Source organism: Loxodonta africana, chromosome 10 (genome assembly GCF_030014295.1).
Source record: "Loxodonta africana isolate mLoxAfr1 chromosome 10, mLoxAfr1.hap2, whole genome shotgun sequence".
NCBI classification, from domain to species: Eukaryota; Metazoa; Chordata; class Mammalia; order Proboscidea; family Elephantidae; genus Loxodonta; species Loxodonta africana.
Window position 1 is genome coordinate 70,504,544 of NC_087351.1, and position 24,134 is coordinate 70,528,677.

At 39.0% G+C, this 24,134-nt stretch overlaps 1 protein-coding gene across 14 annotated transcripts in view; it reads left to right on the top strand.

Annotated features, from left to right (window-relative positions):
• Window positions 1–17,212, top strand: part of KIAA0586 (KIAA0586 ortholog) — a 148,049-nt gene extending 130,837 nt beyond the window's left edge. For 8 of the 14 annotated variants that reach the window (XM_064292538.1, XM_064292537.1, XM_010588664.3 and 5 more), the window contains one exon: window positions 8,054–17,211. In XM_064292538.1, coding sequence (XP_064148608.1) covers window positions 8,054–8,205 — 152 coding nt within the window. In that variant the 3' untranslated portion in view covers window positions 8,206–17,211. Of the gene's footprint in view, window positions 1–2,983; window positions 3,112–8,053 lie in introns of all 14 variants that reach the window. The other 6 variants (XM_023546210.2, XM_023546212.2, XM_010588665.3 and 3 more) reach the window with 3 other exon arrangements.
• Window positions 17,213–24,134: the final 6,922 nt, after the last annotated feature.

The following is a 24,134-nucleotide window of genomic DNA, read 5'->3' on the forward strand; positions in this document are numbered from 1 at the left end:
TATTTAATAGTGACTAATTCTGGAAATTTTTTTTTTTTTTTTTTAATTCTGGAAAGCAAAATCAAGTAAAATATTATATTCTATCCTTAACATCAAATGACCAGGCACCTTATTCATCTAGACTTGTAGTACTTGTTATCAAGCACTAAAGATATGATGTTGCAAAATCTGCAGAGCTGGGTTAAGTATGTAAGGAGAACTGACTACAGTAGGATAGCTTAGCAGCTGCTTATACAAGGAATTGTTGCAAGACTAGATGAGCCCAGGGTAGACGGGAAAAATGCTTCAAGAACTCAATAAAACACAGCTGAAATATTACAACATTTTCATAGGCAGCTGGGAAACAACTGCATTGCTGAACCCAGGGCTGATTTTAAAGACAGGATCTGGTCGGCTTAAATCTAAGCACGCTGTTAGCCATGAGGAACCACAGACTCTCTAGGTAGAAACAAATCAATTTGGTTCAGCATTAATTCAGTGCCCACTCTGTTCCCAGAATTATGCTACAGCTTTGTTGGATACAGAGGTAAATAAGACACAGTTGCTGGCATAGCAGGAGCCCTGGTGGTACAGTGGCTAAGGGCTCAGCTGCTAACCGAAAGATTGGTGGTTCAGACCCACCATCTGCTCCGCTCCATGGGAGAAAGATGTGATGATCTGCTTCCTTAAAGATTACAGCCTTGTAAACCCTATAGGGCGGTTCTACTGTGTCCCACAGTGTCGCTTAAATGACTTAATGGCAACGGGTTTGGTTTTTTTGGCTGTCTTAGCAGAGCACATATTTAATGGGAACAACAGACCCCCAAACAAATGATAATAATACAAAATGATATGTGCTGCTAGAAATGTGGATGTCTAAAAAGCTTGAGTGCACAAATGAGGAAGAAATTAATTTTGTCAATGAAGATTATTAGGAAGAAGGCTTGAGAGAAGGTGACATTTGAACTAAGCCTAAAACATTACAACAGTGGTCATTTATGTAAGGTTGCCTTACGGGTGTGTACTCCCTGATGAGAGATAGTCTCAGTCAGGTTATTTTTTAGCCATTGCATTGTTACGCCTATGTTCATAGTGGCAGCCTAGTTATAGATGTTGCATAAAAAATTTTAATATGAAAAACTTTATGTATACATATCATGATGATGTAGGGCTCCAAGCCAGTTGGTTCAGTTGGTTAGTATTGTGCTGATGAAGTCAAACTTATATGTTCTCTGCTCTGTTGATCTAAAGAAGAACTCACAAATGGAACTCCTATTAGTGGCCACTGGTTTAACAGAAACATGCCTTTGGTCACAGGTACTTACTGTGTTCCTACTCTGCTAGTCACTGGGAAGACAAAGACCTAATCTATGCTCTTAGGGAATGTCTTAGTCATCTAGTGCTGCTATAACAGAAATACAACAAGTGGATGGCTTTAACAAAGAGAAGTTTATTCTCTCGCAGTCCAGTAGGCTAGACATCTGAATTCAGGGTATCAGCTCCAGGGGAAGGCTCTCTCTGTTGGCTCTGGAGGAAGGTCCTTGTCATCGGTTTTCCCTTGGTCTGGGAGCTTCTCCACACAGAAACCTGAGGTCCAAAGAACGTGCTCGACTCCCAGCACTGCTTTCTTGGTGGTATGAGGTTCCCACTCACTGCTTCCATTTCCATTTATCTCTTGTAAGATAAAAGGTGATTCAGGCCACACTCCGGGGAAACTCCCTTTACATTGGATCAGACCTTAGTAAGGGTATTACAATCCTACCCTAATCTTCTTTAACATAAAATTACAATCACAAAATGGAGAACAGCCACACAATACTGGGAATCGTGGCCTAACCAAGATGACACGTATTTTGGCGAGACACAGTTCAATCCATGACAGGGAATATATTGTTCAGCAGAAGAGGCAGACACATAAACGAGTAATTACAGTGCAATTTGTCAGATCTGGAGTAGAGTTGCTTTCGGAGAATAAGGTGTTCACAGTTTACGTGAGAGGAACTCTTCATATTTCACCACTACTGCAGGTTAAATCAGAGAATGTGATTCACTTGCACATGAGCCTGGACTAAGTCAATGATTCTTAAATATTTGGGAGCCACAAACCTTTTAAGACACCGATAGCTACGACTTCCCACCTCCCTCCCAAATTACACATATACAAAAATAATTTGTATAGAGTTTCAGAGTATTCACCAATCTCTGACACCTGCCCATATATTTCAGGTTGGGATCCTTCATGTACTTAATAAATGTTATTAGACTTGTTCTTTTTTAATTATATTTTTAAATGCACAATTTATTTTTTAAAAAAATCTTTTTTCCCAGGTGGAAATGTCCAAATTGAGGCAATTAAAAGTTGTCCCACCATCTATTCTCATCTTACAGACTAATGCCATAAATTCATATAATGGCTTCTACCACATGCAGTGACAAGTTTGAGATGGTGTGCACCTCTGTGCAGCTACCAAGGAAACTTTTTCATTTCTCTGCTTGTCTCATGTTGTTTTAGGACACAATGCTTTGTTTGGATTCCTCTTAGTTTGCAAATAACAGAGATATAATAATGGGTTACCATGTGTTTTAGGATTAGAGTTAGAATCTAAAACCTGCTGATGAAATGGATTATCTAAACCTGAAAAGCTTTTAGAAAGCTATGCTATGTATATGTTAAAGCAGCTTCTTAAATGGACATTGAAGATCTTATATCATTACCTGTATTACTTAGAATAAATTAGTTTTAACTTTTCTGTTTCTTAGTCTTATAAATCCAACATCAAAGAACAGAAAACATAAAATTTCTTCATGAATTTCAACTCTTTAAAAACACAAAATTGCAATTTCAAATGTCTAAAAGTATATTAAAATATGTCTTAGGAAGCTTCAAATGCATGGTTTAACTCTATGGGATCCCCAGCTTCAAATATGTGCTAGATTAAATGACATCATACTGTAAACCCATGGAATCAAGAAATAATCTTTTTTTTTTTTAACCCGAAAACAGCTGTTGAAACAATGACATCATAGAGTAATGACATTACTGTGGAAATATAAAAGTCAAACTTTAAAAGCATCAAACTACATTTAATATAGGTGGAAGATTTATGCTTACTTTAATGGTGATTTATTAAGGTACGTCTTTTCTTTTAAAAAAGTTAACTCTGTGAGGACCATAAGTGGATATGAATATTGCCGTTCTTGCCTGGTAACAGTCTCAAAAGTGGTGCTTTTTCTTTTTACCTCAACGCTAGCCTAAAGTATTCTCTTTCGAAGTTCTGAGACTGTGACTGTTTAGCTTGTATAAATGAACTTCCCAATATATAAATTAACAAACACGTTTAGATAAGATGGTGCATTTTACTGACATAACGATTAAAGCACAATCACTAGTGTTAAAAATAGCATAACTATCTGGAGGCTTTCCAGAGCTGGTTTTTGTTATTATATTTCATAAATCATTCTTATCCCTCTCCCTATATCATACGACCTTTTGCAGCCTGCCCTGAATGTCAGTGCCTCTTGGAATAGTTCCTTTCCAGTTACCTAGGAATAAGAGCCAACCTGTTTTGAGTGTTTTTTATGTGCCAGCACTATGCAAAGTATTTTATATCCATTATCTCGTTTAATCCTTACAAAACCTCTGAGGGTAGATACTGTTAGCTCTGTTTTACAGATAAGGAAACGGGGGTTTAGAGAAGTGAAATAACTTTCCCAAAGTCTGTCATCACTCTATCCCTCTTACCCCTTACCTATTTTTCTTAATAGCACTTATCACCTCCTCTGACATACTTTATGCTTACTTCCTTACTTGTCATCTTCCCCCACCCCCAGCTAGAATGTAAGGCCTGTGGGAGGGTTTTCGTTTTGTTCATTACAGTATTCTCCAGAATCTGGAACAGTGTCCCTGGCACATAGTAGATACTCAATGATATCTTTTGGGTGAATGGATGGACGAACCCAGCTCAGACCTATCTAAATCCTCCTTTCCTCTTTACTCCTTTCCACACAGAAGCCTGACACCACTGTCTGGGTCAGACCATTCCAGGTGACGGGACAGCAAACCTCATTTGGACCCTAAACTTGACATATCATAAAGGGCCTTGTGCTTGAAAATTCAGCACTGCCCCTCTCCTTAGCTGCCCCCACCATTAAAAAAAAAATCTAATTAAATGGAATTTCCTTCTCCCACCTTTAAAAAAACAAGTGACTAAAAATAATCATTTATTACTGTAGTTAATTATTGTATTGGGTATAGTGCAAAGAGTAGTGAGGTATAGTCTCAACTCTACCAATTATAGATTAATTAGATGAGTTATATTAGACTTTTTTTGAAAACCATCTTGTACCTTGCATGACTTTTCAAGGTTTCTTCCTACTTATCTCTCTGACACCTCCCTCTTTTTTCCTTTGTTTGTTTTGTAACCACTTTTCTTTCTTGTTCCTTTCCCCACATTTCTCTTATCATCGCTCTTCTCAGTCTGTTTTATTTTCTGGGTGATCACTATTCTCATTGCTGTAATTATTATATCTATGCAGATGACTACTTATTCTATATCTTTAAAACTACCTTTCAGTCTTTGAAATCTTTAACTCCAGTTGCCTGTTGATATAAGTCCATCCACACATTTTGCAGACACTGAAATTCATCAACTGTGTAACTCATCCTAGTGTCTCCCCACCTCTCCTCCTAATATGAAAGGAATTTGTCTTTTACAAGTACAGTCATGTGCTCTGTAATGTCCATTCGGGCAACGTCTGACTGCATATATGTCCAGTGGGATACAGGCGGGTGAGGCAGAGGACATGGCTCTGGGCGGGGCTCTTGGGCATTGGCCAGCAGGTAGGTAGGTGGGGGGGGTGTGTAAGTTGGGTGTTTATAACCTGAAAACTGCCTGTATGTAATACGTTGTTTGCACAACATCCAAGTCATGTAACATCCTATTTCATAGAACATATCATGGATGATAAGTGTTGCATAACTCATCATTTTCAATAGCTGTGATTGAATCACTATCGAAAGCTCCAGAACTGTCTACTTTTAGTGTTGACCTTATTAAAATTTAATGGAAAATTTCACTTTATTACTGTGGAAACTAACTGGAAAACATAAAGAGGTTTTAGAAAAATCACTTGGACTCTTGACTGAGGGGTGTCTTGAAGACTGTTTAAGGTAATTTGTTTTTAAAGTGCTTGTTATTATGTATAGATGATAAATCCATAAAATTTGAAATGAGAATTTTTGTGGTTTTAAGCAATACCATGTTGACATTCTTTATATTTTAGAAAGCTTGCTTTAAATTTAGAGTGAATTAGGCTATAAGCAGATAGTTATACATATGTAGTCAACTTTGGATTTTTTTAACATATTAATGAATTCTTCATTCCAAACTGCCACCAGGTAGCTTCTGTATTGCTTCCCTCTGCTTTTAATCCACGGATTTTTTTGGAAATGTTTTTCCATATTTGGTTAAATACAGCAATAATGAAGAAATGTGTATTTAAAAGAGAAATATGCTTTCCAAAGTTAAATGTCAATGATATTTGAATTACCCACTTCAACAGTTTTTTCTTTTGACGTTGCTTTCATTTTATCAATTCTCTGAACTAACAGCATTGTATCCTTAGGTACTCAGTAATTGATTTTTAATGATATGACCGTAAGTCGAGGGTCCATGTTTTAGGAGTAGGAGGAAGAGCGAACTGCCTTGTATTTTGGCAACCTTTGACTTCAAAAGGTTTTTACTTGGTTCGTATCTACCTCCTTTTAAAACTCATGTCCTATATGTAACTAACAGCAAAACCTTATTTCAAGACTATTGCAGTGTTTTTTTATTGGACTTCAAGCTGTTTAATATATGGTAATAGTAATAATAACAATCATTTAGTGGTAATAGTAGCTCTTAGTTTTTGAGTACTTAAGCTCTGTTAAACCCTTTATAGATATTATTTCGTCTTCACTGCACCCTGCACAGTAGGTGCTATTATTCCACGTAACACAGCAAAAAAAAAAAAAAAAAAGCCTAACTTGTTTCCATTGAGTCGATTCCAACTCATAGCAACCCTGTAGGATAAGTTAGAACTGCCCCATAGAGTTTTCAAGGAGCACCTGGTGGATTTGAACTGCCGACCTTTTGGTTAGCAGCCATAGCTCTTAACCACTGTGCTACCAGGGTTTCCCTTAACATAGGAGTAAACTGAAATTCTGAGTGGTAGAGTAACTTGCCCAAAGTCACGCATTGAGGAAGAGACTAAGTCTGGATTTCAGAGACTGCTTTTAACCACACTTAGTTTTATCTAGCATTTATCATTTATACTACAACTTTTGACACTTGTATACTTTTTAAATGTTGTCTCTAATTGACTAGAGGTGGGAGTGGAAAGGTAGAAGTTTTTTGTGACAAGTTCTGAACACCTTGAGAAAAGAAATTACCTCATGTACAATCCTTGTTTGATCTTTGTATTATTTAGAAGAGTTTAAAGCACATACATATTCATCATCAAAAAAAACCAAAACCAAACCCACTGCCATCGAGTCGATTCCGACTCATAGCGACTCTACAGGACGGAGTAGAACTGCCCCAAAGAGTTTCCAAGGAGCGCCTGGTGGATTTGAACTGCGGACCTTTTAGTTAGCACCTGTAGCTCTTAACCAGTATGCCACCAGGGTTTCCATTCATCATAGGACTTAGTTTTTAATGATGTATTATCAGATAGGACAACAAACACACAAACAGCAAAAGACAAAGTAGATAAATGGGACCTCATAAAAATTAACTGGTGTTCACTAAAGGATTTTATCAACAAAGTAAAAAGACAACCTATAGCTTGGGAGAAGAATTTGGGGAGCCATATATCCGATAAGGGTCTAGTATCCAAAATATATATATAATTTGTACAACTTAACAACAAAAAGACAAACGACCCAGTCAAAAAATGGGCAGGGGACTTTCACCAAAGAGGATATTCAGATGGGGAACAAGTACATGAAATTATACTTAATGTCATTAGCCATTGTTGTTAGTTGCTGTCGACTCTGACTTATGGCAACCCCATGTGTTTCAGAGTAGAACTGTGCTCCACCGGGTTTTCAATGGCTGTGATCTTTTGGAATTTGATTACCAGGCCTGTCTTCTGAGGCTCCTCTGCTTTTGAACCACCAACCTTTCAGTTTATAGTTAAGTCCTAACCATTTGTGCCACCCAAGAGTTCCGTTAGGGTTTCATCAGCCATTAGGGGAGATGCAAATCAAAACTACACTGAGATACCACCTCACCCTTATTAGAATGGCAGTGATAGGAAAAGGGAAAACCACAAGTGTTGGCAAGGTTGTGGAGAAACTGGAACCCATATCCATTGTTGGTGGAAATGGAAAATGGTACAACTTCTGTGGAAAATAGTTTGGCGATTCCTCAAAAAGTTGAACATGGAACTACCATATGACCTAGCAATTCCAATCCTAAGTATATACCCAGAAGAAATTTGGGTCCTAGGTATATACGCAGAAGAAGTGAAGGCAGGAAAGCAAACAGAAACCTGTACACTAGTGTTCATTGCAGCACTTTTCACAATAGCCAAAGGGTGGAAACAACTGAAATCTCTATCAATAGATAATTGGATAAACAAAATGTAGTATATACAAACAATGGAATATTACTGAGTCATAATGAGAACTAAAGTCCTGATACATGTAACAACATGGGTGAACCCTGAAAACATGCTGAATGAAATAAGTCGGTCACAAAAGGACAAATACTGTGTGATCTCACTTATACGAAATAAGCAGATATATAGAAACCAAAGCTTATTTGTGGTTACCAGGAGTGGGAGGGAGGGGGAAAGAGGGCATTTTGTTTAGGGGGCATAGAGGTTATGTTATTGGTGGTGGAATGATTTGGAAAAGAGTAGCAAGAATGGTTGCCAAACTTGAAGAATGTAATTAGTGATACTGAATTGTACATATAGAAATTGCTGAGATGGCATATGTTTTGTTATGTATATTTTCACCACCATAAATTAAAAAAAAAAAATACTCACGATATACTTGTTAAACTGAATGAGTTTCTGCTTTTTGCAGGTGGTAAAACGGTACCACTCTTCACTCCGCAGGCACCACCTGCCAAGATGTCTGTGACACTGCCCTCGGTGAACCTCGAGGACTGCTCTCAGTCTCCGAGCATCAGCACAATTCAGGGTGACACAGACTCCTCAGGAGCAGATACCTTCTGAATGGCAGTGAGGAGCAAACACAATATTTATGCTACTGGTTTTGAGGTCATTTTACTCTGGCATAAAACCACCTCAGACTGTTTTTATCTTTGAGCGTATTCTCAAAAACCGTCTCTAATTTTTTAATTAAAATGAAAGGCATATCTTGGGTATGTAGGTAAAGTTTTAAAATAAAGTAAATGTAAGTCATCATGGGTCTGGCCGTTTCTTAAAAGCATAGAATAGTAGGAAGGGCTTGACTATTACATCTAAGTGTTTATCCTACAGATACAACTTTTGTCTGTACTTATAAAATTACATAGGTCAAGGTTACTCATTCCAGTATTGTTTATAACAGCAAAATAATCGGAAGCAACCTAGTGGTTATCAATAAGGGACTGAGCCATTCAGCAGAATACTGTGTGGTACAGAAAAGGATAAAAAAAGTTTATATGCTGTTATGGAATTATCTTCTAGATATATTGTTATAATGAAAAAAGCCATGTGCAAAATTGTGAATTAATGCTTCCATAGCTTAAAAAGGAATGGGAATGAATCCAAATATATGGTATGTACACACACACACACGCTTACATACGTGTATTTGCTTGTATATGCATAAACTATCTCTGAGAGAATAAACAAGAAATTGTTAACTTCGATTGTCTCCTGGGAGGGAACTGAGTGGCTAGGTGGGTGATGAGAGTGGCTAAGTGATGGGAGTCAAGAATGACTGTACTTACGGTGCATTTAAACTTCAGTTGTGACAGGAAAAAATTATGAGGGAGGTTTAGTTTTTAATATACTTTTGAATGGTGAAACATGTGCTGTGTTACCCTTCAAAACATAAATGCATAAAATTAAGAGAAAAATAATGTATTGCTTTGGAATGTGACACATCCAGGTTCTAATTCCAGTTTTCTTCACATACCGGTTCTCTGATGGGGGCAAATAAACCTCTTCATGTCAGCTGTCTGAAGTAAACGGGTGTAATACCCTTTTACCAGATAATGAGGATTAGCGATAGTATATGTGGAGTACCCAGCACTGTTTGGTGGCACAAACAGTTAAGCACTCGACTACTAGCCAAAAAATTGGTGATTCGAACCCACCCAATAGCACCTTAAAAAACATCCCTGGCGATCTGCTTCCAAAAGGTCACAGCCTTAAAACCCTGATGGAGCAGTTCTGCTGTGCACACGTGAGGTCACCATGAGTCAGAATCGACTCCATGACAGCTAACAACAACAAAAAACCCAAAACCAAACCCGTTGCCGTCGAAGCTGATTCCAACTCACAGCACGACCCTATAGAACAGAGTAGATCTGCCACATAAGGTTTCCAAGGAGTGACTGGTGGATTCAAACTGCTGACCTTTTGATTAGCAGCTGAGCTCTTAACCCCTGCTCCACCAGGGCTCCACAGCAACGACAAACAATAAATGATGGGTGTCATTATTACCTTGAGGGAACTGAGCATCTTAAACTAGAGGGTACGCATATGAAAAGAAAAGCAACCTAGCCTTAGCAAAAGATTTATCTCCCTTAAAATGTTTTCCCTTCACAACTGAAGTTCAAACACAGTAACTATAGTCATCCTTGACTCTTCTTAATATTTTTCTAGTTCAGTTGGTGGGACTTAGACCTGGCTGCACATTAGAACCTCTGGGGAGCTTTAAAAACATACTAATACCAAAAAAAAAAAAAAAATGCCGAGGCTCCATACTCAGGGATTCTGACTTAACTGACCTGGGGTGAAGCCCAGTGAATGAAGGGAAGGAAGAGAGAGAGGGAGGGAGGAGGGAAGGCTGACAGGCAGGCAGGCCAGCTTTATGGTGATTTTAATGTGTACTGAAGGTTGAGAATTACTGATGAGTAATTTAGAATTCCTTAAACATCTAGTGGGGTCCATTGCTTGGAGAGCTCAGGAAGGGTATAAGGATTTCTCCTTACTAAAGATAGAAGCTACAAAAACCAGTGGAAACCAGAACTATGTCAGGAGCACGCATTCCTTCCTGCGTCACAGTTCCTCAAGCTTCTCTCAGATAATTGGTTACTGAAATGCTTTAGGCTTCACTTCAGAACCTATTTTCTTTGCTATGGTCCTTTGGACAGTTCTGCTTATAATAGTCTCCATTAAACAATTGGAAGAAAAATGCTGCTCTGTGGATCATTAATTCTATTTTGAAGTTCATCTATAAGTGTCTGTGTAGGATGAAAGCTGGGGAAACATTTCTAAGTGCTGCTTCATTTTAAACATTAACCCCCATCCTCCCTTGGTTTCTGGTTTTCAAAGCTTTTTCTGCTTGGGAAGAATATCACTTATTTCAGCAGAAGCATTTTTTATTTAAAGGTGCTGGTAGTTTTTTCTCCCTAATGTAGAAAGCCTGCTTTTTTAACCTTAGGAGGGAGAGTTTAATCTTTGATTTATTCCACTCCTCGTGCACTTGAACTTTTCTCTGTGAGAAAAAAAATGCTTGGTGTCTGAATATTCCTGGCCAGGGTTCCTCTGATACCTCAAGTCCTTTTGGAATAAAACTATATATGTAAAAATAAGTAAAATGGCATTTTTTACATTATAAGCTTTGAAACATTAATTTTATACTTGATTTATATCATTTCCAACTTCTGGAAAAAAAACTGTCTATGAGACATGCCACTAAGAGCAGACTCTATCAAGATCAAGGCTGTTAATGTTGTTGGGCTTACGTATCTTAACACCAGGGCAACATGTATTTAAAGTGTTCCTTTGGTATAAATCCTAAAATACTTGCTTTTTGTGCACTTTAACAGAATCTTGAATAAATGTCTTTATTCTCAGATGATAATATTTCTTATTACTAGCATATTTTCTAGGCTCTTAACTTTTCTTTTTAAATGCTAAACATGTATCTATACATCTGTTTTTATGGTTTTTCTATTAAAAACTCTGTTTTTCTAAAAATATAAACAAATTAGCATCTTAGTTCATGGTGTATTATTAGTCCTAGTTCAAGAGTAGTTCTGTAGTTGAAATATTTTTATCCTTTAAAAGATGTCCTGATGATACATTTCCTTATAGGTGAGTAATTTGAACAGAATCCTTAGTATTTCTGCAATGTCACTGAGAAGAAACCCACTAAAATATTATTCTCTCACATATACCAATATGTCCATCTGCTTACCAAAATTAAGAATGAACGACTTTGGGCATACAGTGTGATGTGTCCTCCTCACGAGCTGGACTGGGCAGCTGTGTTGGGGTTCATTAATCCCCCCTTTTGGTCATCTGACTGTCCTTAGGAGAGGAGCTGATAATTCTTCCTGGTATACAATCATCATTTGGTCATCAAACATCAGTTGTATATTAGCTTTTAAGACTCTATTAAAAAGCATTGGATAAAAGCAAACAATTATTATAGTGGTAAATCTTATTATATTTTAGAAAATTTGATGAAGTAAACTTCCTTGTTGACCTAGCCCATGCCAGGAGAATAGATTGCTGCACTGATTGTCAGACCTATGAGAGTAATCAGCCTGTGTCTGCATTGTTTTTTAAAGATATTTTTCTTCTTGTCCTAAAGTGTTTACAGAGAAACAACGGGAAATACTAATCAGAGCACAGATGCTTGATTGTGTGGACAGTAAGTATGGTAATGCTATATGATGGTCCATTACCAAAACAGCACTTGAATTAAAGCTGTTTTGCTGGGTCTTTACAGTGTGAACTGTCTCATTTACAATTTCACCCATAGTGGGGGATAAGTTACTGATGCAACTCTCTAATTCAGGGACTCCTAACCAAGGTTAAGGTGCCTTGGTGGCACAGTGGTTAAGCGTTCAGCTGCTAACGAAAAGGTCAGCAGTTCGAATCCACCAGCTGCTCTTTGGAAACCCTATGGGGCAGTTCTACTGTGTCCTATAGGGTTGCTATGAGTTGGAATAGACTTGACAGCAATGATTTTCTTTTTTTTTAAACCAAAGTTAAAAACCCTCAAGCAAATCAATAGACCCCTCTTACTCCTGGGAGGTCACTCCTACGGAGACCTCTGAAGAGACCCAGATGGTGAGACTGGTGAGGATTTAAAATCTTCAAAGGAGCTGGTGAGGAGTCCCAGGGAATAGTTTTGGGTATGCATAGAGGTCACAGATAAAGAACAGGCCTGATGCTGCACTAAAGAGTTGAAAATGTATGTCTTTTGCCCTGAATTTTATGACAAATAGTGATAACTATTTTAGTTGACATTTTATATTCTGCTTTTCCTGAACAAGGACATTTTTCACAAGGTGTTACATTATGAGTGAATTAATATATAAGGTATTTCTACCATCAGGATAGTTGTATGGGATTTCTTGGTAATCTTGGTATTTTTATTTCCTTTGGTCATATTCACAGTAGTTGCATGGGTTATGAAAGTACCATGGATACCCAGGATAATTTTAAAAGGCAATGAGGTTGATTTTTCTGTGGAGATAAAATATTGGCTGTGTGTGATTCTATATAACAACCAGTCTGAGTGTCTGGGTCCAGAGATTATTGTATGTTCTAAAGTATGTAGGAGATGTTCTGGTGATATACTTGACAGAGTTATTCACTATCATTAAACCGAAACATTGTATGATTTGAGTGACTCCTGAAGTTGAAAATGGCTAACAGGTCAGATAGCTGGTGAGGCTAATCGTCCAACTCATTCTTAGAAATAAGGTAGAGGAAAATGTAGTTTGTTTCAAAAGATGGAGGGAAAAACGAAGAAAAGTAGAGTCAGAGAGACGGAGAACAATGGCCCATAGTTAGGCATTAACAGTCTTACAAGGATGTCCGTCAGTTTGAGTGGGTTTTACAGTTCTCTTGTTTCATTGTCTTGGGTGGAAGTTGCCCCTTCTGAAGTTGTCTGCTTGATCTGAAGGTCTTGGGTAAGCTACTTGTGCCTTGACGCCATCTGTTTCTAGAGGCTTTTGGGTTAGCCTCAACTTGCAGACACTTATGGGAGCGGAAGTCCATTGATCTGAGTTGGAAGTCCATTTTCACTGTGGTACCTAAACCTGAGGATCAACTATTAAGTAGCTAATGTCAGAAGAACCTGAAACAACTCATTCTAAGGCATTTTTGCATCTGTATCAGCATTTTCTGCATAACAAACCACACCAAAACTTGGTGGCTTAAAACAACCATGCATTTACTCACGATTCTGAGGAAAAGCCGTTTGGGCCTGAGCTTAGCTGGGACAGCTGCGCTGTGTTCCACATGATGTTGTCTGGCCTCACACATGCGTTTATAGTCAGTTGACAGTCAACAGCCTCACGTCTGGCAGTTGCTGGCTGCTGGCAGGAGCAATGGAGATAACTGGGCCATGTGTCTCTCGTCATCCAGCAAGCTAGCCCAAGCTTGTTCACATAATGTGGGTTGCAAGGTTCCTAAACACTAATAGAGAACAAGCTCTAATATGTAAGCAGTTTCAAGCCTGTGCTTTGTCACATGTCCTTTAGGCCAAAGCAAGTCACATGTCCAAGCCCAGAGCCAAAGGGTAGAGAAATAGACTCCATCTCTTAATGGGAAGAGCTACAAAGTCATGTTGTAAAGGAACATGCATACAGGAATGGGAAGAATGTGTGGCAATTTTTGCAGTCTAACATAACGCTGATGGCTCTCTTAGTGGACCTGGTCACTGAGCTAGACGTTGTATAAAGATTTGGATGATTTCTCCTTTGGAAAGGTGACTGGTACACGTTAGACACCAGACAGAGTATAGTAGATTAGTTTCTGACAGTATTTTGCTAGATCTGCCTGTGAAAAAATACAGTTATTGGTAGAGTTATTCCCAGTCACATAAGGCACTCTGTAATGATATCTTGGAGAAAATCTGTATGAGCTCTGAGGAGATGAACACGTGGCCATTAACACTAGTGGTGAAACATTAGGCCAAGACAGATGAAGGTTATTAGATAGTTTAGACCAGCAGTCGGCAAACTTTCTCAATAAAGGGTCAGATAATAAAGATTTTAGACTGTGGGTCACATATGGTCTCTGCCGTGTATTCCATATTCTTCTTTGTGGATTAAAAAAAAAATTTTTTTTACAAACCTTTAAACAATGTAAGCCACTCTTTAGCTTATAGACCGTATGCAAACAGACCGTGGTCCAAATTTGGCCCATGGGCTGTAGTTTGCCAGCCTCTGATTTGGACAGTTTTACCTTCAGTGCCCCATTTGTTCTTCTGCTGCTCTTGAATACTGGGGTGATGGGGAGAGTGAGGTTTTTGTGTCAGGAGAGGAATCCTGCAGAGTTTTTGTATGACTGTTCAGTGAAATGAGCTCTGCAATTACTGGATAGGAAAGTAGGAATTCCTGTGTTGGGAACACAAAGTCTGGCAATGTTTTCCTTCTGTAACATCTGTAGTTTTTCAGCAAGGAATGGCTTCTATCCATTCCTAAAAACTTACAATTACTAGTATATATAACTAAAGCCTAAAGATTTGAGTTGTTGTTGTTAGATGTCATTGGGTCGGTTCTGACTCATAAGGATCCCATGTACAACAGAATGAAACACTCACTGCCCAGTCCTGCACCATCCTCACAATCGTTATGCTTCAGCCCATTGTTGCAGCCACTGTATCAATCCATGTCATTGAGGGCCTTCCACTTTTTCACTGACCCTCTACTTTACCAAGCATGATATTCACTCCTGATAATAATGCCTACAAAGTGAGATGCAGTCTCTCCATCCTTGCTTCTAAGGAGCATTCTGGTCACACTTCTTCCAAAACAGATTTGTTAGTCCTTTTGGCAGTCCATGGTGTCTTCAATATTCTTCACCAACACCATAATTCAGAGGAATGAATTCTTTGGTCTTCCTAATTCATTATCCAGCTTTCACATGTATATGAAGCAATTGAAAATACCATGGCTTGGGTCAAGTGCATTTTAGTCCTCAAAGTGACATATGTGCTTTTTAACACTTTAAAGAGGTCTTTTGCAGCAGACTTGCCCAATGATATAAGTTATTTGATTTCTTGACTGCTGCTTCCATGAGTGTTGATTGTAGATCCCAGTAAAATAAAGTCCTTGACAACTTCAGTCTTTTCTCCGTTTATCATGATGTTGCTTATTGGTCCAGTTGTGAGGATTTTTGTTTTCTTTATGTTGAGGTGTAATCCATATTGAAGGCTGCAGTCTTTGATCTTCATCAGTAAATATTTCAAGTCCTCACTTTCAGCAAGCAAGGTTTTGTCATCTGTGTAACGCAGGTTGTTAATGAGTCTTCCTGCAATCCTGATCCCCGTTCTTCTTGATATAGTCCAGCTTCTCGGATTATTTGCTCAGCGTACAGATTGAATAAGTATGGTGAAAGGATATAACTCTGACGGACACCTTTCCTGATTTTAAACCACGCAGTATCCCCTTGTTCTGTTCGAACAACTGCCTCTTCGTCTACATACATAAACACAATTCCCATTCTTTGCAGTGTTATCGATAATGTGTTATGACCCACACAGTCGAATGCCTTTGCATAGTCAATAAAACACCAATGAACATCTTTCTGGTATTCTCTGCTTTCAACTAGGATCCATCTGACATCAGCAATGATACTCCCTACTCCACGTCGTCTTCTGAATCCTGTTTGAATTTCTGGCAGTTCCCTGTCAATGTACTGCTGCAATCACTTGAATGATCTGCAGCAAAGTTTTACTTAGGTGTGATATTAATGATATTGCTCAATAATTTCCACATCCTGTTGCATCACCTTTCTTTGGAATGGGCACAAATGTGGATCTCTTCCAGTTCGTTGGCCAGGAAGCTGTCTTCCAAATTTCTTGACATAGTTGAGTGAGCATCTCCAGCACCACATGCATTTGTTGAAACATCCCAATTGATACTTTGTCAATTCCTGGAACCTTTTTGCCATTCCTTTCAGTGCAGCTTAGACTTCTTCCTTAAGTACTATCAGTTCTTGATCATATGCTACTTCCTGAAATGGTTGAATGTCGACCAGTTCTTTTTGGTACAGTGACTCTGTGTATTCCTTCCATCTCTTGATGCATCCTGTGTCGTTCAAGATTTTGCCCATATCCAAAACCAAACATTTTGGTTAGCAGCCATAGCTCTTAACCGCTACGCTACCAGGGTTTCCATTTTGTCCACAGAATGTTCAATATTGCAACTCGAGGCTTGAATTATTCATCAGTTCTTTCAGCTTGAGAAATGCTGAGCGTGTTCCTATCTTTTGGTTTTCTAACTCCAGTTCTTTGCATATGTCATTATAATATTTTACCTTGTCTTCTCGAGCTGCCCTTTGAAATCTGCAGCTCCTTTTGCTTTAGCTTCTCGACCTTCAAAAGCAGGTTACAGGGTCTTCTCTGACATCCACTTTGGCCATTTCTTTCTTTCCTGCCTTTTTAATGACCTCTTGCTTTCTTCATGTATGATGTCCTTGATGTTGTTCACAACTCAACTGGTCTTCGGTCATTAGTGTTCAACGCGTCAAACCTATTATTGAGATGATCTCTAAATTCAGGTGGGATATACTCAAGGTCATACTTTGGCTCTCGTGGACTTGTTCTAATTTTCTTTGATTTCAACTTGAACTTGCATATGAGCAATTGGTGGTCTGTTCTGCAGTCAGCTGCTGGCCTTGTTCTGACTGATGATGCTGAGTTTTTCCATCATGTCTTTCCACAGATGTAGTCGATTTGATTGCTGTGTATTCCATCTGGCAAGGTCCATGTGCATAGTTGCCGTTTATGTTGTTGAAGAAAGGTATTTGCAATGAAGAAGTCATTGATCTTGCAAAATTCAATCATGCAATTTCCAGCATTGTTTTTATCATCAAGACCATATTTTCTAACCACTATCCCCTCTTCTTTGTTTCCAACTTTTGCATCCCAATCAACAGTAATTATCAATGCATCTTGATTGAAGACTGCAGAAGTTGGTAGAAATCTTCAATTTCTTCACCTTTGGCCTTAGTGGTTGGTGCATAAATTTGAATAATAGTTGTGTTAACTGGTCTTCCTTGAGGCATATGGATATTAGCCTATCACTGACAGCGTTGTATTTCAGGATTGATCCTGAAATTTTTTTTTTTTTTTTTATGATGAATGTGATGCCATTCCTCTTTGTCTCAGTCATCTAGTGATGCTATAACAGAAAATAGATGGCTTTAACAAAGAGAAATTTATTCTGTCACAGTCTAGGAGGCTAGAAGTCTAAATTCAGGGTCAGGGTGCCAACTCCAGGAGAAGGCTTTCTCTCTTTGTAGGCTCTGGAGGAAGTTCTTTGTCATCAATCTTCCCCTGGACTAGGAGCTTCTCAGCACAGTGACCCTGGGTGCAAAGGACGTGCTCTTCTCCTGGCATTACTTTCTTGGTGGTATGAGGTCCCCCATGTCTCCCTGCTCACTCCTCTCTTTTATACCTCAAAAGAGATTGGCTTAAGACACAATCCAATCTTGTATATTGAGTTCTGCCTCATTAACATAACTGCCACTAATGCCATCTCATTAACATCATAGACATAGGATTTACAGCACATAGGAAAGTCATATCAGATGACAAAATGGTGGACAATCACACAATACTGGCAATGACAGCATGACCAAGTTGACATATTTTGGGGGGATACAATTCAATTCATGACACTCTTCAATTTGTCATTCCCAGCATAGTAGACCATATGATCGTCCAATTCAAAATGGCCAATACTGGTCCATTTCAGCCCACTAACACCTAGGTATCGATGTTTTATGCATTCCATTTCATTTTTGACAACTTCCAATTTTCCTGGATTCATACTTTGTAAGTTCCATGTTCTGATTATTAATGGACGTTTGCAGCTGTTTCTTCTCATTTTGAGTTGTGCTACATTAGCAAATGAAGGTCCTGAAAGCTTGACTCCATCCATGTCAGTGAGGTTGACTCTACTTTGAGGAGCCAGCTCTTCCCTGGTCATATTTTGAGTGCCTTCCAGTCAGGGGGGTTCATCTTCCAGCACTATATCAGACAGTGTTCAAGTGCTGCTCACAAGATTTTCACTGCCTAATATTTTTTTTCAGAAGTAAACCACCAGGTCCTTCTTCCTAGTCTGTCGTAGTCTGGAAGTTCAGCTGAAACCTGTCCACCAAGGGTGACCCTGCTGGTATTTGAAATATCAGTGGCATAGCTTCCAGCATCACAGCAACACGCAAGCCACCACAGTATGACAAACTGACAGACACATGGGGCTGCCAAGGACCTGGGCATTCTTAATCCCCAAGGTGTCACTAAACAGCTATGGATTCTCTTCATCTAGAGAGGGAGTAAGTGGTGAGATTAAATTTTGAATGATGTTTAGTTGTGGTTTGCAAAGAGGACAGTAGAAGGATTTCATAATCATTAAGGCAGCAGACAGAGAAATGTTGAATGTTGCCTAGAAGTTTCAGGAATTGTACAGTATTTAGAATGCAAAGAATTAGTGGAGAAGTAAGCACTATGTCAGCAGAAGTTTTGACCAAGTAGCTGTTGCTGTCCCCACATGGAGGCAGGGAGTGTATGTCTAAGCTACCAGATCAAGAGATTTGTTCAGATAGGCAATAAGCTCCTGCTGTGAATGGTTCTGCTGAATTAACACTCCTAATTGGCAGCCTTGTCTTTCCTTAACAATTGGCAAGGAAGATTTTGGCTCAGTTAGGGATATGAACTCAACAATCCAATGGCAACTAACAACAACAACAACAGAAATCTGCAAAGTGTAGAGTTGCTGCAGAGAGGACTTCAGAGGGGAGAAAACTTTTGCTGTATTTGCATTCCATGGGAGGGTTTCTGGAACTGTGTTTTAGGAAGCTCATGTAAGGGCAATCCAAAAAATCCTCTCAGATGTCTTTGAGTTTGGGGCCTTTTATGTAATGGAATCATTATTATTCTGGCAAAGAACAGAGTGTCTGCCTGCAGACAGATAGTGACCAAAATTATGTGGTCTTCTGACACAGTTGTAACTTTTCTCTAGACACTTTGTCTCTTTTTGGCCAGTTTTGTTAAGAGAGATTTGAAGTCTCCCTGTGAGCCATTTAGATCAGAACACAGCAATAAATTGTCTATATGCTGTGGCTGCTTATGGAAAAATCGGATCCTTAAGATCATTTACTTAGGCATTGAGAAAAAATATTAGGGTGATTCTGTAAATCTTCAGGGCCCATGATTTTCGTACATGAAGCAAGCAGGTACTGACTCTCCTTAACTACTAGCTACTAGCACTGCACATATATCCATATCTTAGTTATCTAGTGCCGCCGTAACAGAAATACCACAAGTGGATGGCTTTAACAAAGAGAAATTTATTTTCTCACAGTCTAGGTTACACCTTGGAAATTCTATGGGGCAGTTCTACTCTGTTCTATAGGGTCGCAGTGAGCCGGAATCGACTCGACGGCAGTGGGTTTGGTTTGGGTTTTTAGTAGGTTACAAGTCCAAATTCAGGGCGTCGGCTCCAGGGGAAGGCTTTCTCTCTTTGTTGGCTCTGGAAGAAGGTCCTTGTCCTCAATCTTCCTCTGGTCGAGGAGCTTCTGAGGCACAGGAACCCTCTGTCCAAAGGATGCACTCTGCTCCTGGTGCTGCTTTCTTGGTGGTATGAGGTCCCCCTGTCTCTCCACTTGTTTCCCTTTCCTTTTATCTCTTGAAAGATAAAAGATGGTACAGGACACACCCCAGGGAAACTCCCTTTACATTGAATCAGGGAGGTGACTTGAGTAAGGGTGGTATTGCAATCCCACTGTTATTCTCTCAGCATAAAATTACAGTCACAAAATGGAGGACAACCACAGAATACTGGGAATCGTGGCCTAACCAAGTTAATACACACATTTTTGGGGGGGACATAATTCAATCCATGACAATCCAACACCATAGAATATTTACTTCTGCGGGTAATGGAAGATAATATTTGGGTAGGAAACACCAGGAATCTAATAATCATAATTCTATTTATTGCTTTGAGGTCTTGAACAAATCTGTAGCCTTTACCATTAGGTTCATAATTAGCAGTGAGTAGTTCAAGGACTGGTGCTACTAGTAGACCTTGTTTTATAATAACCCAAAACATGGTTGGTTCCTGAGATCTCTTCAGGTTTGAGTGAATCTCAGGTGATTTAGGCAGGAGTTTATAAGGATCAATCTGAATCTTAATAGGGTCAGCACTAATAAGCATAGCCCTTAGCCTTTACATGTGGTTTTTATTCTTAAGCCACAGCCCTTCTGATGTTTCAATAGAATGCTCAAATTGTTTACCGAGCCCCTCTAAATTGAAGGGACGGGAATCTAAACTTTGTCTCTCCAGTACCAGGCATCTGTTGACATCTCTGCTCAGCTCTTTCAGGCTTTCAGCTGTTGCTTTCCACTGGGTTCCTTGGATTTTCATCCACCACATTGCAGTTCAGGGGTCAGCTAAGGATTTGAGGAAGTTTGTATACAGATTTTGGGGCTCTTCCCTCTGTGGTTCCCTTCTTTCTGGTATTTCCCTGCTCTATTTTCAGCCTCCCTGGCAGCCCTGAGCTATGCTCTGACTCCCAAGCCCCTTGAACTTGAATGTGTTCTCCACCCACATGGGCATTGAGGTGTCCGGTAACTGCAGATCTCACCAAGTGGGTTTTCTTTCTTTTAAGGTATGAATATCCTCCAGTTCCTGTCTGCTTTTTGTCATATTCCAATGTCTTAAAATGGCTGCATTTATATTTTGTCTGTAGTTTATAACTGTTAGTGGCAGGAGAGTTTGTCTGGTGTAAGATACTTCACTATTACTGCGAGCTGGAACGTGAGCAGCAACAGGATGGGAGCCACACCTTCATTTCTCTTTTTTTATTTAGAGTTTTAAATGCTTTAGTTTACATTTTTATAACTGTTCTTTCAAGCCTCTTTTTATGCTCTTTATGTACCCCTCATTGCTTCTGGTCCTCTCAGGTAACTAATATTAACTTTCTAATCTGTTATTTTTTCACACCTATCTCCATGTTTATATGAGCATATACAAATACATATACACATTTTTGTTTTATTTCATAACAGCATGATTAGATTATATATCCTTTTCTGCATGTCATTTTTCTTACTTGAAAATACATTCACATCTTCATTTTTTAGCCTTCCCCTCCTTCCTCTCTTTCTGCTCCCTACCACCACCAGCCCCAGCCAAGAAAGACCTTGGAACTCAGAAGAAAGGAACAGAGTCGGATGTTGGCTCAAGAATCTGGAGGGACAAGGAATCTCTAATGACCTAATGATCTAGCTAAGAAGAATGGTTCTCTGGAGGCATTGGTGTTTAGTCAGTGCACTGCATGTAAGCCCCTTCTCATCAATGAAATCATAAAATACCGAAGTAGTGGCTCCAAGTCTGGATCTTTTATAAACTAACAGGCCCCACTCCACACCCACCAAATTAATAGCTGGTGGAGGGGCCCAGATGATTCTGATGGTTGGCTGGGATGGGGAACCATTACCAGGAGACAGAGGCCTCAAATATTTCTTGACCGAACAAATGAATGAATTCGTATGCACAACTGGCAACGGTGAGGTCATTTACACAAGTAAAAACTGCCTCGTCTTCCACAGGCTGGTTCTCATACGTACGGGGTTGTAGGGGACTTGTCTGAGTGCTGTGGAAAGTATCAGCCAGAGCGAGTTTTGACACTGATATATGATGGCCTGCTTCATGGGAAATAGTTCAGGAACAGCCAGGAAGTCTGAAGTCCATTGAGAATGTGTTAAATGTGGGGTGTCCTGTTAGGTTTCTCAGTCTCTTGACAGTCTTGAAATTTGTTTTGCGTTGCTCCAGCGTATATGCTCCTGAAAAAGGCCTTTATTGTCCTGCATCTGTCGCTTAAAGATAACCTTCACTCAGGAAACAAACCTGACTTATCTTTAGAAGTGTTTTACTTGGATCAAACAGCAGCTGAATACAGATGCTTTATGATGCCTGAACAATAACATCCAGAGGTCCAGTTTTAAAGCAACTTTGAAATTCTCCCCTGTTAATAAGTATCTTTCTCCTTTGGGAGGATAATTCTTTAAGAGGCAATAATCTGGTTCTTGGCATTAACCTAAGACCCTTTTGCTATTAAGTCTTGTAAAAAGAGCTCTTGCTTGTAAGATGAACATATGTCAAGAGTCAGGGACTTCAAACTTCCCACAAAGAAAAGGGACACAGACTTCACATTGGAGGTCTTTGGTTCAGGGCAGGGAGACCATCCACAGAAGGGCTTAAGGGGGATGACATGATGTGGTTCTCATTCTCCAAGTGCTAAAGATGATGTAAGTTTTCTCTTAATAGATTTCAAGAGGGCACATTGCTGTATCTTTTCTTTCACTGCATGTTTACTGCAGCTGTTGTTAGTTGCTGTCAAGTCAATTCCAACTCATGGTGACCCTGTCTTTGCAGAATAGAACTGCTCCATAGGGTTGAGAAAGGAACAGTGTGTGTGTGTTTGTGTGTGTGTGCGTGTGTGTGCATACATTGTGATTTTTCTCTTCTGAAGCACAGTCAATAAACCATAGTTTTGTTTTTACCTGGTTCTCCTTTTTCTTTCTACACATTCACATCTAGATTTTTTTTTAGAATGTAACTTCCTGTGCAGCGGAGGTGATGACTTTAAAGCAAAAATGAGCATAACACTTAGCTTTTAATACACAAAAGTGTTTGATACTTATGACTGATAATCACATGTACCACTCTGGAGCCTTGTAAAATCATGCATTTCATAAGCAGGGCTGTAATTGTCACTTTTTTTGCCACCTGTTTTTCCAAAAGAAGCAAAACTAGGTAAGAGATATTTATTTGTAAACTTTATCAACATTTTTTCATGTTAGATTTTTCTAAAAATTTTGCTAGCATTATAATTCTATTTGATTTCATCATCTGCATAGGGTGGAAAATTAATCAAGAAATAGAGAAGTGGAGTGGAATTGAAATGTATTTTGGGGAACTGAAAAATTTTAAATATATACTTTAAACTCAAATTGCATTGATCCTTTTCACATCTATATGAACATAAAGTTCAGATCTATATGAACATAAAGTTCCATGAAAGGTCCCCTAAATTCCCTATTTGGGGGGATTCTTTCTCAATTACACTTTTTTTTCTCCCCCCCCCCCCCCAGAATGCTAAATATTCTCCTTCTCGGAGACTAAATTAGGTGCATCTTGAATTCATTTCTTAGAACATAAGAAATCTTTCTTTTCCCCATAAGCTGTCAGTACCATTTATATTTTAAATGAAAGGCAACCCCTTTCTTGAAGGAGGGACTCCAACTTTCTTTGGGATTATCTAAACAATGTCACGTGTCCTCTTTTCTCCGTTCCATCTTCACATGAGAAAGCATAAATCATGTAACCCAACAAATAAACACAATTGACATGTTATTTCTCTTTCTGTAAAGACACGAGCTCTTTAATCTCCTATTTCTTGTAAGCAGGCCTACTTTAGAAGACTGAAATCCTAATGTATACACAATGGTATTCTGTAAGTAAGAGAGAAAACTCTAATGGAACTGTATGTTAGAGAAATTTAATGTAACATGACTACATGAATACCTCTTGCTGTTTTGCTTCTCTCATCCGGTTTGGCTATAAAAACCAGAAAACATTCCTGCTGAAAGGAAAAGAACAGCTAGCTAGGAGGAAAAATCTAACCGTGAAGTGCTGGCAGTGCTCAGTGCCAAGAACCTGAGACTTTACTTCAAGCGTGATATTTTATTGTTAAGGTTTTATAAGAAGTTAGCTTTAACCTATTAAAAAAAAAGGCGGGGGGGGGTGGTGAAAAGGAGGGAAGGAGCAATTTTGCTGTATTTATTCTCTAGTATAAACAAGGTATGAAGCTAATGCTTTCTTGGCAATGACATGAAGCTCTCCACTAACAAGAGAGGTGCAATTAAAGCTCACCTGGCCTCAGAGGTCTTCCTTCCATAAAAGTTAAACCATTATGGCTGGCACTCAGTTACCAAGATTGGCCCCGGA